This window comes from Durio zibethinus, chromosome 6, assembly GCF_047325235.1.
Source record: "Durio zibethinus cultivar Kanyao isolate XHJ-2024 chromosome 6, ASM4732523v1, whole genome shotgun sequence".
In the NCBI taxonomy this organism is placed as follows: domain Eukaryota; kingdom Viridiplantae; phylum Streptophyta; class Magnoliopsida; order Malvales; family Malvaceae; genus Durio; species Durio zibethinus.
In genome coordinates, this window is record NC_143167.1 from 31,997,771 (window position 1) to 32,011,547 (window position 13,777).

Here is a 13,777-nt window from a genome sequence, read left to right on the forward strand (position 1 = left end):
TTTAATAATGACTGCTATCAAGGCATTGTAAAGTATGATTAATACTTTGAGTTCTCTTTTAAATCAGGATTCTAGTTTCTCAGTTCAATAATGTTTGAAATATTTTCTTGCTTTGGATATATGGGTGGAGTTGACTGGGTTTACTTAACTAGTGGACAAATTGTAGTGAAAGGTGGACAAGAGATGTGGATGCAGCACATGATATTTTTTTCTTTCCTCTTTTGAATGAATCCTATTCCTATGATGTGGAAAGCATTTAATTATATTACACTTTACTCTTGCTCAGTTGCAATTGCTAATAATTATGGACAGGGCTTTTCCCTGATCTTAACAAGGTTTATTGCCTCTTTTATACCCAGAAAAGAGAAGTATATATGTACTTGTATACAAAAAAAGATTGTGTCCGAAATCAGCTTTATACAGCAGAGGAAAATATGTTAGAGGGTGTTTATGTATTTAATCAAATGTATAATTGTACGTATATCAAGTTATATTGACAAAGAAAGTGAACAACAATGCTGTCTTTTTATCAAGTGCCACGTCCATGTGCCTAAGCGTAGGATAAGCATCATACGAGTCCAGGCTAGCATTTGCTTCTTGACAAAAGAATAAGAACAATGTTGTCTTGTCTAGGCTATGCATCAAAGTAATATGACCACCAATTCCATTATGTTCAAGCTGTTGCGTGTCTCATGTTCTATTTTCCATTTCTAGTGTTGTGGAGGAAAGAAATCTCTCTGCAATTTCCTTTTGCCTGTCTATACTCGCTCCAAAGAGGAAACTATAAGAGAAAACTTGAAATAAGTAAAAGAGCCACCTAGCTATATTTCCTCCACAAGCTTGCCATATATCACCAAGTTTTATTCACAGAGTGGTGTGGTTTAGTTCTGGTTGCTAGATGTGTCTGGTTGTCCTTTTCCTTGGAAAGCAGCAAACTTCATACATAGGCTGGAACTATTTAGATTTTTTAGATTGTTTTTAGCCTTTAGGTATGCACAAGTAGGCCTATCTAAAAATATCTTATTGGCTTCTGCTTTTATTAATCCTACTTCTTTTCAATTATTTTGCTTTCCTGCAGTTCTCTTATCTACATCATTCCAATTAGTTTCTTGATTGAAGTTCTGTTACCTTCCTACCAGGAATTAGTAATTTTCCCTGGCTTTGACTCCATTGAACTATGCTTATTTTCCAATAACCAAAATATAGTTTCTTTGTGCAACCAGGTAGGATCTCTTTCATTTTGCCCTTCTAACAGTGGTTAAATAAGATGGAGGAATATCCTCAGTTGCTGAATCTAAATCCCATGAACAATGAATGGCTTGAAAACAATAAAGCCTCAGAAGACAGAAAGTTGGAGTTGAGGCTTGGCCCTCCAGGAGAATTCCTTGGCTACAACAACAATTCGATTGATGGAACAAAGAGAGCTTTCCAACACACAGCTGAAACAAGCATAGGAGTGAAAGACTGGTCGAGAGATACTAGAGAAAACCAATGCCAAAAGATTTCGTGTATTAAGAAAACAGGTGATACCGTGAATTGTACTCCAATTCCATGGCCATCTGGCTCTACACAATATTCTGCTTTTCAGAAAGACACCAAGAAGGAGCCACAACATTCAAGGGCTTCATTTTTCCAAAACTTACCAATCTCCAAGAAGCTTGCTGGCATGGCCAAGGACTTTTCACAGTCACAGCCATGTAGCTATAGGATGTCAGAGGTTCAGTTTGCTGATAGGAAAGCATGTTCTAGTCTTGCTAGTGCTGATGCAGATACCACCACAAACAATACCTCAAATACAAGGTTGTTATCCTTTAACTTTACTTTGTTTGTATTAGAGAAAAAAATCCTTTCATGTGTTAAAATTTAATAAAGGTCAATTTACATGGTGGTTCATAACAAAAAGTTATAGAAAAATATTATTCTGATCTTTAAGTAAGGATAAAAGAAAACTGTACTATCTTTGTGGAAATGGGAGTTTATTTAAATGTCAATAACTTTAGGCAAAATGGCACCAACGCTTTGTTCAAGGGGATGAGCATGGTTTGATTCAAACATAACTGGGATGGGATAGATGTTCCTGTGGTTTGTTTTGAGTAGTAATAAATGCAGTGTTTTTTTTTATATATAAAATTGTATTGCTTAGCCCATGGCAGCCTGGCTGCTGCCACTGAAGCTATATCATTTTTCTTATCTGCTCCTCTTACTGCCTCAAAATGAGCAGAATTGCATATTCCCCAGTTGTTGGGTGGCCTCCAATTCGGTCATTCAGGAAAAATCTTGCAAGCAGCAGCTCGTCCAAACCAGCTTCTGAATCACCAAATGAAAAGGAGGAGGACACTGGAGGAAAACCAGAAAATTCCAAACCTCAGTTGTTTGTAAAGATCAACATGGAAGGAATCCCCATCGGAAGGAAAGTGAATCTCGGCGCCTATAACAGCTATGAGGAACTCTCACTTGCTATAGATGAGCTGTTCAGTGGTCTACTTGCAGGTTGTCTACAAACCTGATAATTCCACCAGAGTTATTGCTTACTTTTTCTTACATTTTACTGTATATTAGCTTACTTTGACCAGTTTGTTACACTTACACTAGCTCAAAGAGATTCTTCTGCCACCCAAAATGAAAACAAGAGTGAGGAATTAGAAAAAGCAGATGCAGGTTCATTAGCTGGATGTGGGGAATATACTCTAATTTATGAAGATGATGAAGGAGACAGGGTGCTTGTTGGGGATGTCCCATGGCAGTAAGCATTTTCCTTTATATTGTTCTTTAGCTTATAACATCAGCTTACACAAATGAAACCTTCAACTATTATTCAACTGCCAAATTCGGTACAAAAACATCTGTTTCTTCAGAATGAAAACTTGCTGGCATATAATCTGACCCAAATTCCTTTTAGTGTAATGATTATGATATCTATCATGATTATTGAAGCTACCTTTATATAAACTTGAATCAAACTATAATTTTTTTTTATGAAAATTGATCTTTTTTAATTGGTTCCAATAATTTTGATCCTGGAGTACATTTATTTGGCAGCATGTTTGTTTCTACTGCAAAGAGGCTGCATGTATTGAAGAGTTCTGAACTTTCAACTCTACGAAGTAAGTTGTGACTCTTTTTTCCTTTTCTTTTTTTCTAATTAGAAGTTATAAAACTGAAACCTGTCTTTATCTGTTAGCTGACTTTCTAAGAACTTTTGGGGAATTTGGCTGCTTTCAGTTGGTAGCAATGAGAAAGAAAAGACACCACTTGATCCTGCAGTTCATATCTGAGGTTGACTTTTAGAAGTGGGGAAATTTCTTACCTTTCAAGTGGAGAAGTTCTGGTGGCATGAAGTTCAAATTTGGGGGTTCAAAATTTCAAATCTATCATTTGCAATCCTTTCATGAAAGTTGACATATCATTCAAATCTATCATTTGCAATCCTTTCATGAAAGTTGACATATCATTCAGATGGTTCGTTATCTATGATGATCATAGAATAAGTTTGTGAATATTTGATGGATTGCCTGAGATGTACTTGTATTATTTTTTCCATTTTCTTTTTTTTTTGCACTTTTAGGGGTCAACTAGGTGTTTGAAAATGGAAGCTTGATGGGACTTGATGATCTCTTTGAAATGCTTGTAATTGACTTGGATTTTGCTCTAATGATGCTTTAGAGTGTTTTTCCCTTTCTGAAATGAAAAGACTCACTGTTCTCTAATGTAATTGACTTGGATTTTGCTCTAATGATGCTTGTAATTGACTTGATGATTGAGAAAGATACTAATTTCATAGTATCCAAAGTCCACCCCCAAGAAAAGGGCGGGGAAAAGTCCACATTCTTTTGATTTCTTTTAAACATTATCGCTGTTGTTGTTGATAAAACCACTTCCAAGATTCAAGAGTAAAAGCCCAAATCAAAAGGCCTCTAATGAAGAACGAAAAAAGCCCAAAAAAAAGGGCCTTGAATTTATGCAGCCCATTTGAAAAAAACAAACAGAGAGAACCCAATTAAAAAAGGAAAATTCCTTTGCCCTCCCAAAGGTTCTGGCCTTCTAGGGTTGACCGTTTCCTGATATATTTCTTTTCCTCTAGTCTTGTCATAAATGATCAAATCTTTTATATGTAATAACAAATCCCTATTTTGCACTAAAAGACCTCGGCTCTTCTGTCAGATCGCCACCGAGGTAAAAAAAACCGATAATTTCATTCATGCTAAACAATAAAGTTATTGCTTTTATTTTTCCCAAATGTTTTCTGGGTTGCTTTGAAATTGATTTATCACCATCTGAAAAGTCATATGTTTATCTAGGGTTTTACTATGTTTTTATTTTGTTTCATGGGTTTTTGGATTGGATCGCTTTTATGATCGTTTTCGTCGAAAAAGATTCCATTTTTCTTTGTATACATGAAGGGTTAATTGAAATTAGCTTTGACCTTAGAAAAGGTAAAAAAAAAAGGATTGTCACAGGAACATATATTTAATCCGTCTCCTTGAAAATTTGGCAATTTATTAAGTTTATGTCTTCCAATGTTTAATTTGCTTGGTTTTACACGTCATTGAAGTTGGTAATTAACGTTAGTTTGTTGCAATCGAACTAGATTAGATGTTTTCTGAAATTGTTGTTCTGATCAGACTCAATTATGTAATTTATTTTGGAATAAATATTGTTTTTTGTGGAAATTTGAGCAATTTTTTTGACGGGTGAATTTTGTAGGGAATTTTGAAACTTGGTGGGTGTTTTTAATAGAAAGGCACTATCTTTGTGAACCATGGGGACCCCAGAAACTTCACGAGAGCCATGCCCTGATCGAATTCTTGATGATATTGGTGGTGCTTTTGGTATGGGTGCTGTTGGAGGTGCAGCCTTCCACTTCTTGAAAGGCATGTCTAACTCACCTAGTGGTGCTCGGTTGATTGGAGGAACTCAAGCATTGCGTATGAATGCCCCTCGTGTTGGTGGTAGTTTTGCTGTTTGGGGTGGCCTTTTTTCCACCTTTGATTGCACTATGGTGTACGTGCGACAGAAGGAAGATCCGTGGAACTCGATTATAGCTGGTGCTGCCACTGGAGGGTTTCTTTCAATGCGTCAAGGACTTGGTGCTGCTTCCAGATCAGCAATCTTTGGTGGGGTTCTGCTTGCCTTGATTGAAGGGGCTGGTATCATGTTGAATAAATTTCTCAGTCAACCACAGATGCCTATTATGATTGAAGAGCCAGCACCGAATGCAGCTGGAATGCCTGGATTTCCAATGGGGCAATTGCCAAACCAAGCCCCTCTATCAGTTGACAGTTTGAGACAGGGCTCACCTTCGTCATCATCATCATCAGCTTCTTCATCAAATTCTTCCTCTTCATGGTTTGGAGGACTCTTTGGTGGAAAGAAGCAAGAATCAGCAACAGGTAGTGGAAGTGTGACGGGGGTTTTGGAAAGCTTTGATGCTCCTCCCGTGCCATCGTTTGAATACAAATAAAGTGGTGGCTAGCCATTTTGCCGCTGTTACCAGAACCTAACTTAAATCTCTGTAATCCCGCCCTATTCTCAGCACTTAAAAGTGTTTGAACTTATTCAACATGCATTTTATCATGATTCAGTGCCGTATTGCATATTGATTCTATTGTAGCAGAAACAAGCTTCTCATTGACTAGGATTTATGTCAAATCAGCTTTGTGAATGTGTCGAGGTCATAGAGAGGATATATAAATCTTACATCGATTGTGTATTAGAATTGATCATGAGATATAAGGATTCACGTCATTTTTTCTTTCTGAGTCGTTTTTTGTGGGACAAAACCGTGAGGTCAAGGGGATCGAAGCGGATAATATTTTACAAAGGTGTGAATCGTGATGGTTAGGCTGATCTAAAATGTCGAATTAGTTCATGGTTAGGTCTTGGAGTTGCATAAGCTTGAAAGTTAAATCTTGACTAGTGACAAATGATATATGAGCCAGCTCTGAAGAGTACTAGAGATGTGTCACTAAGGATGGTAGGCTGGAGTAGAAGAGGATGCCACGGTCCTAGAGAGGTCATAAATCTTACATCGGCTGTGTACTAAAATTGGTTATAGAATATAAGAGTTGATACCATTTTCTTTTTATGAGAGGTTTTTTTGTGGGGTAAAATTTTGAGGTCAATGGATCTAAAGCAAATAATATCTCATAATAGTATAATCTGAACATCAATAAATCTATGATCAGATTTTGAAATCACAGAGTCTAAAAGTTGAGTTTCGGTCCGTAATAAATGCGCACGCAGCATTTGTGATATGAGTCTACAATTTGGGAAGCCAAAAATGCTTTACAAGCATATTGTTTGGTGAAACACTGTCTAATAGTATAATGTCCTGGAGAAACAATGCAACTGCAGGCCACGCGTGTCTGGTTCCAAAGCCCAAACTTTTGCTGATATTGGGCTTACCTGGGCCTAATTCCCCCTAGGAAGCATTTTTTGGGGAGTTCATTATTATTAATTAGCTACTTTTGCTTGGTATATAGGATTTAAATCTCTCTTACTTGGCTTAGCTTATTTGTACAAAAACAAAAAAAAATTAATGATTCTTGCTTGTTGCAGTTGCCGGAAACTGAAAGTAGAAAGACAACCTTGGAAATGGTAAAGATTCCAAAATAATCTTAATATGTTCACATGTGTTTAGACTTCCAAACATGACCTAAAAGAACATATAATTCAATATGTTTATAGTATGTAGCAAGGAGTAGGTGAAAAATGAAAAGAAAGCACCTTCCACTTGCAAAGCACAGGAGGACGGTGGCAATAATTTTTATCCAATTTTCCCGAACTACAAGGGTCGACAGCTGCAATTCTTCTATATTTGGGCAAAAATTAAAAGCCGCATCAGTGCATTACAAGTCCTTTGAAATTATGTGATTGAAAATGTAAAAAGCTAACAGGAAATATGCCTTTACTACATATGAACACTCTTTAGGACAAGTGCTAAATAAAGAGGATAGCCAATCAAAAGTTTAAAGGGGACACGGTTGAATATCCCTTAGACATTAGTGGCAAATACGTCTGCATCTAACCATCAAAATACAAAGAAACTCTATTTTGTTAGGCTTTAAGGATTGCTATTGAACCAAGTTGTATAGTAAGTCTGTTTGTAGCAATTTTTTTCGCTTTCATTTTTTGCTTGAATGGTGCAAGATTCTTTTGCACAAGTTGAGAAAGAAAGGTTAAAAAGTAGAGAGACAAGAAGATGCACAGTGTTGTTTTAGATCAAGAAATTCAGCATGAGATATGTGAATCTGGTTCGGATGCCCACAAAGCAGGCGATGGTAGTGGAGGTGGTCAGTTTGATGATGATGGAAAACCAAGAAGAAGAGCTACTCTCTCTCACGCACGTAAATTCCAACTCCTGCCCTGAATCGCATGCATGTGCGTAGCATTTCACTGATTCCACAACCGGATTGATGAGTGGACTTTAGCATAAAATCAGAACAAGTAGTTGTAAATGTAAACATTTTAGGCATCGAGTTATTATTTCATTAAAGACTTTAGCACTCATAATCGATTCGATGGGTTTTAGCATGTCCTCTATGTTGAGTCTAAAGCAATTAATATAGCAACTTATAATTAATATATTATAATAAACATATGGTATATAATAATCAATAATCAATAATACAAGAAAAATAAAACACATCAAAATTTACATGAAAAATATAGAGAAAAAAAAATATGAATCATCAGAAAAATTTTCACTATCAAATAATAGATATATAAAGTTTTTTTTTAACTAAAACTAAAATTAATCAATAATTAGAAAGATAATTAGAGAAATCTAATCAAATAAGTGACTTAACAAATACACCTTAGATTTGTTCTTAAAGAGCTTCAAACTCGATCTTTATTATTCAAAATATAAAACTTTGAATAATAAACTTGTTTACAAAATTTCAGATCAATCGGATTATGAATCAATTTTCGTTCAACTATCTCTCTATTCTTCTATTTTTCTTTATTTTTCTTAGCTTTTATTCTTTCCTTTGGTTTTTGCTTCACCACTTTTGATTTTCTATTACAAAGCCTCTTTTTATTGTTTAAGACTTGATATAAGTAGGGCTCTTTTAGGTTAAAAATAAATTAAAAAAAAAGCTTTAGGTTTTTTAATTTATCAAAACCAATAGAGCTGGTTGCATCCAAATGGAATTTTTTAATATTAATGTTCGAGCACATGAAAGTGTTTTAGCACATGAAATTGATGGACGCAGTCAACTTCCGATTTGCCAATAATTTTCCTCCAGTAATACCACTAAGACTCGAACCTGTAACTTGACTCTAATACCAATTGTTTGGAGATTTATCATACTTGGATCATTAGAAAGCACACTAAAAAATTCATATATATATATATATTAGACATTACTTGAACTCAAAAATTTAAACTATTAAATTTTTGTATCATTTATATATATATACACACACAATATCTCATTTAAATTTTTTAATAATATAAAATTTTTTACTCACATATAAATTTTATCTCAATAATAAAAGGAAGCTCTCTAAACTACGTAATAGTTGCAACCACATTTCCCACTAGCCACTGCCTTATAGATTTACAGTTGCCTAAATGCACTGTGGCATTATGATTCTCGCGAGCATATATTCTTTCCAAGCGACCAATGATCCCATTGAATCGACCGGAGGGAATAAACTTGTGGTTTGACAGTCCCCGGGGTTATTAGTTGTTCTCACGAGACCAAGCCCCTGAAACTGAGTCGCTCCTGCTCTATCTAGAATCTAGCAGGTTTCCAGATAAGAAATGACTGAGACAAACGGACAGCTGGTTCCAGGTAACAAATGACTGAGAGAAACGGTCAGGCTGGATAGTTGTTAGCATTTAATAACTTCAGATACAGATATGCCGAACCACTTCATTAATTGAATTTAAATGTAATGGAATCTTACAGATCATGCTTAAATTGCGTACTATTGCCAAATGGCAAAATAATAAAAGAAACCAATTGAACCAAAAAAAAAACTCACTAAGCAAAAAGGTTGGTTTTGTTATGTTTTGTGCCTGATGGCTTCATATCATGTGACTATGTGAGGCCCAAGTTCGGACCTCGACTGATGGAACTTATAGTTTACATGAGTTAATTAAAACCAGACCACCAAAGATCTTTAATACTTAGGAGGAACCCAGACAAGCGATATTGAATGAATTGAATCTAATAGGAAAGCAATGTTGGAGATACTGACGAGAGAAGAAGTGCAGATGAATTGTTAAGATGCAATTAATCAATTTAGAAAACCAACTGACAGAGCCTGAAATTTCCTCGGCTTGGGCAAATATATGCATTTCATAACACAAATGATTGCTACTTAACCACTTATGTGCTGTGATCATTTGCAGGGACTGCATGGACCGCAAGTGCACGCATAATAACAGCGGTCATAGGTTCGGGTGTTCTCTCCCTGACCTCGGCTATGGCGCAGCTTGGATGGATCGCTGGGGTTGGCACTCTCTTAGTATTCGCATGCATCACATATTACACTTCCAGTCTCTTAGCAGATTGTTACAGATCTCCAAACTCAACCTCTGTGAAGAGAAATTACTCTTACGTGGAGGCTGTCAAAACCAACCTTGGTAATTTTTAGACATTGCAGATTTAATTTCGGAATTTTAAACCTTTGATTTAAAGAACTTGTCACAAAATTTAACTTTCGTTTTTATAATCAATTGTGCTAGGTGGAATCAATTACAAGGCCTGTGGGTTTCTCCAATACACCTTTCTCATTGGAATGTTAGTTGGTTATACCATTACAGCCTCGATTAGCATGGTGTAAGCTATTGTTTAACATATTACAATTAAAGTTATCTGTTAGTAGTATATTACATTTCACACTTCAAATTTATGCCATTAACAACGCCTGAAATCCAGGGCAATACGCAAATCAAATTATTTTCACAAGAAAGATCATGGGGCTTCATGCAACTTTTCCAACAATCCATACATGATTGCTCTAGGAATTGTCGAAAATTTCGTCTCTCAAATCCCAAACTTCCACAAGTGTCATGGATTTCCATCATTGCAGCTATTATGCCTTTTGGGTATGCATTTACTGGAATGGGAATTGCTTTTGCAAAGGTTATTCAAGGTAATTCAATTTTGTCAAATATTTATATTTTAAGTCTCCTACTTGCCAAACTTTCTAGTAGCAGTTTTTATGCTTTTATCATGTAAAAACCCAAAAAGGGAATGATGATCTTAGTTAAAACTAGTACAATTGTATCAATCAATTAAATGAACCTTCATTTAAATTATATTAAACTGTAAGCAATTAACCAATGCAAATATAGCATTTTCAATTACTGAAAAAAGGCAGCAATATGGACAGGCAACGGAGCAAGAACCGGTAGACATAACCGTGGCAGACAAGGTTTGGACAATGTTTACAGCAGCCGGTAATATGGTACTTGCTTGTGCATATTCTAGCATTTTGATTGAAATCCACGTAAGAAATATGATCAAAATCTTTGATTATGGTTTTATATATGAGAAAATAGCATGTTACTGTTTCTTACAATTTTACCTTTCTGTACGAACTTCCAAGATACCTTGAAGTCATCACCGCCTGAAAATAAGGAAATGAAGAAAGCTAACATGATAGGAATGTTTACGTCAACCACTTTATACTTGTTATGCGGTTGCCTTGGCTATGCTGCATTTGGGAACCATGCACCAGGAAACATGTTGACTGGCTTTGGATTTTACGAGCCCTTTTGGGTGGTTGACTTGGCCAATGTCTTCATTGTGGTGCACCTTGTGGGAGCATATCAGGTTTAGTTTCATTCTACGTGAATACTAATTAAAATACTTCTTTGAATGGAATTTGGACAGGTAATCGCTCAACCAGCATTTAGCGTGGTTGAATCATGGATTAGCTTGTGTTGGCCGAATTCAACTTTTGTAACGGAAGAGTAACCAATCAGCATTTCTAGGAAAGAGTTGAGAGTCAACTTATTAAGGCTATGTTGGAGAACATTATTTGTGGTTGTTGCAACACTCATTGCCATGGCATTGCCTTTCTTTAATGACATAATTGCACTCCTTGCAGCCATTGGGTACCGGCCAATGACAGTCTATTTCCCAGTAGAGATGCACATTGCCCAAAAGAAGATCAAACAAGGAACAATTAGGTGGCTCAGCCTCCAGCTTTTGAACTTGGTTTGCTTACTTGTCTCACTGGCTGTAGCAGCTGCTGCCATTCAAGGGTTGAGTCATGCTCTCCAAACATCTAAGCCCTTCAAGTTTAAATATTAGTCCACAACTCAAAGTAGATATGATCACAATCGCATAGCTGTTAATAATTCTTTTTTCCTTTTTTTTTCTTTTTTTGTTAAATGCATAGCTGTTCAAGCTAGTATACTGCTTTAGGGTTCTTGCAGCTATAATTTTAAATATAGTCACTCACTCCTTTATGCCATTACCATCCTTGAGCACAGCTGTACACCATAGAAGCATAGGTTCACAAGGAAACAAAAGAAAAAAAAAAAAGGTTATCAGAGACTCAGAGCACTTGTTATATATGTTGTTCACATTCAGGTTTAGTGAAATTAATTACAAATCTCCAGGTTTGTTCCGAGAGCTAATGTACCAAAAATAAATTAATTACAAATCTAGAAATCCTATAATTCTTTATTTTTGCTAAAGAGAACCTTTCCTCTCACTTAGGCTTTTCTGGGTTAGAATGATGGAAAGGAGTGAGAAAAAAAGTTTTGTTAGTATAATAATTAAGCTTTATGAAGTAAAAAAGTTTTTATTATTAGATTAATAAAATTTTCATCCTTGATTCTCTCCATCCTTCCAACCAAATAAAATTTTAGAGTTAGAAATAAAATAAGTTGGATCGGTCAGGCCTAAGCATAACTCATCAATTAAAATCCGTTTAATTTAAATTTATTATTATAATTGTACTTGAGAGACATCTATAAGTCCAAACCAACTGCAATGTGAAAATATGAACCTATTACTATCCAAAATCTAAATCATCCTTCAGAGCTGAGAAACAAACACTCCTTACTAACATTAAGTCAATTATGATCAAATGGTCGACTCGATTTTGCACCAAGTTTTGGCATGCTCTAAATTAAATTCTAATTACTGAAATTAAATTAAAAATGTAGTGCTCTCTTAACTACCGCACAACGTTTATAACACTCTCATCTACTTTCCTGTCCTAATCGTGCATGTTTGGCGACATTAACTCTTCTTTCTTCTGATTTGTTCCATCAGCCGAATACTGGACCCCTTGCTTTATTGACTGATTATTGATACCAATTACCATCCCATGTTTTCCACAGAAAATAGAAAGACGAGCCCTTCGCTTTGCAATCAGACAAAACGTGAAACACTTCAGTCGTGAATTGTCCTGATTAGGGCATCCACATATATGAAATTTCTAGAGTAACAACCATTTGCTTTTGAAAATTGAATATAGTGGGGTTGGTAGCTTTCAAATTCCAAGTTTTCTTTTCATATTTTCTACACTTACATCTATTTTCTAGTAAGTGGGCATGGCACTTACAATTCGTCCAAAATATTAATTATATCTTTTTTTTTCTGTATCAGGTCACCTAACATTTAGAAATTGCATCAAAGACCTATAATTTCCACTTCCAGAACCCATAACTAGATTGCCTTAATTAGATGAGAACAACAAAAATACTAAAAATTAACCCTTACACTTCATAAATTATTTTAACACAACACACAGATAGATTATACTATTATTTGAAACAAAAATTATTTATATATATATATATTATAATTTAACAAAATATATGTATCGATCCAAATTTTTTTGATAACTATATACATACATACATATATATATATATATATATATATATATGATCATTATCAGTATATCTATGGGCCGAGCAACATCCAAAATTGTAGAGTCAGCTTGACAAAGTGGCCATGTTAGCGTCAACAAATACCAAATCAAATTGTAGAAAAATTAGCCTTCGTTCACATGTTTATAAAGGCTAATTGTCGGGTTCTTCAAAATAATATATTGCCTATTTATTAAATTTAAGTACCATATATTTTTTCGATATTTAATTATATACTTTTGTCCTCCAATTGCTACGTTTTTGGCTTAAGCTTTTTCTATTAGTCGTACTCTTATAGCTTAATGGATGGTTTGATCGAAGTTGCTTTCAAATTAATTATTCTAAAATTAAGTATATAAAAATGCAACTCACCTCTTCTTATGTCATTTGCTACAAATTAAATAAATAATTTTATCTCCTTAATATATGCCTTAGAGATTCGAGATTAAATAAAAAAAAAAGGGAATTTACTTTCAAGCGCAGAATGCGTATGCCATTAGACAAGCAGCAAAGACGATTACAACTTTTAACCAACAAAAATAAATAAATAAACAAATAAAGGACCAATAAAACTTCTTTCCTGTCTTTATCAAGACCCTTTTAGAAAGTTTGATTTTGGAGCAGTTGTATTGGAAAAGAGGGGAAAAGAAGAGGAGAAAATTCAACATTAAAATGGTGTTAATGTGAAAATTTAAAATAATATTAAATTCAAATTTTAATTCATATAATTGCTTTATATAATTATATTAAAAATATAACATTCAATAAATTTAAATGTTAAATTTTAATATTTATAATTTTTTCTCCCTTTTGTAAATAACAAGGGAATTAATCCCGGATGAGGCCAACGACCATTGAGGAGTATTGAATGAGCAAAACCCTCTCCCTTCCTTTCTTTTTCTTCAAGATAAAAGTGTGATACGTTCA

General features: G+C 34.8%; 3 protein-coding genes across 5 annotated transcripts; all 3 read left to right on the forward strand.

Moving 5' to 3' along the window:
- Positions 1-501: 501 nt before the first annotated feature.
- Positions 502-3,707, forward strand: LOC111284883 (uncharacterized). Of its 3 annotated transcripts, XM_022873961.2 has the most exons (6): positions 502-989; positions 1,224-1,800; positions 2,222-2,490; positions 2,593-2,743; positions 3,040-3,104; positions 3,182-3,707. In XM_022873961.2, the coding sequence occupies exons 2-6, from the start codon at positions 1,268-1,270 to the stop codon at positions 3,286-3,288; spliced, it is 1,125 nt and encodes a 374-aa protein (XP_022729696.1). In that variant the 5' UTR covers positions 502-989; positions 1,224-1,267; the 3' UTR covers positions 3,289-3,707. The 3 variants fall into 3 exon arrangements, with proteins under 3 accessions (XP_022729696.1, XP_089619085.1, XP_022729698.1); XM_089762959.1 differs by having other exon boundaries at positions 503-1,800; XM_022873963.2 differs by having other exon boundaries at positions 530-1,800; positions 3,223-3,707.
- A 310-nt stretch (positions 3,708-4,017) lies between these two features.
- Positions 4,018-5,662, forward strand: LOC111284884 (mitochondrial import inner membrane translocase subunit TIM17-2-like). Its single transcript, XM_022873965.2, has 2 exons — positions 4,018-4,173; positions 4,705-5,662. Exon 2 carries the CDS (start codon positions 4,760-4,762, stop codon positions 5,459-5,461), a length of 702 nt encoding a protein of 233 aa, XP_022729700.1. The 5' UTR covers positions 4,018-4,173; positions 4,705-4,759; the 3' UTR covers positions 5,462-5,662.
- A 3,108-nt stretch (positions 5,663-8,770) lies between these two features.
- LOC111284885 (amino acid permease 8-like) lies at positions 8,771-10,937 on the forward strand. Its single transcript, XM_089761600.1, has 7 exons — positions 8,771-8,801; positions 9,365-9,598; positions 9,701-9,794; positions 9,980-10,110; positions 10,313-10,417; positions 10,567-10,793; positions 10,854-10,937. Exons 1-7 carry the CDS (start codon positions 8,771-8,773, stop codon positions 10,935-10,937), a joined length of 906 nt encoding a protein of 301 aa, XP_089617726.1.
- The last annotated feature ends 2,840 nt before the right edge of the window (positions 10,938-13,777 follow it).

Coding starts and splice junctions, on each gene's coding strand:
- LOC111284883 (XM_022873961.2), top strand. CDS start 1,268: ATGGAGGAATATCCTCAGTTGCTGAATCTAAATCCCATGAACAATGAA. Junction 2,744..3,039: donor GTTGGGGATGTCCCATGGCA/GTAAGCATTTTC, acceptor TTTATTTGGCAG/CATGTTTGTTTCTACTGCAA. Junction 3,105..3,181: donor TGAACTTTCAACTCTACGAA/GTAAGTTGTGAC, acceptor TTTATCTGTTAG/CTGACTTTCTAAGAACTTTT.
- LOC111284884 (XM_022873965.2), top strand. CDS start 4,760: ATGGGGACCCCAGAAACTTCACGAGAGCCATGCCCTGATCGAATTCTT.
- LOC111284885 (XM_089761600.1), top strand. CDS start 8,771: ATGACTGAGACAAACGGACAGCTGGTTCCAG. Junction 9,795..9,979: donor ACAGCCTCGATTAGCATGGT/GTAAGCTATTGT, acceptor TGATTGCTCTAG/GAATTGTCGAAAATTTCGTC. Junction 10,111..10,312: donor TTTTGCAAAGGTTATTCAAG/GTAATTCAATTT, acceptor ATGCAAATATAG/CATTTTCAATTACTGAAAAA.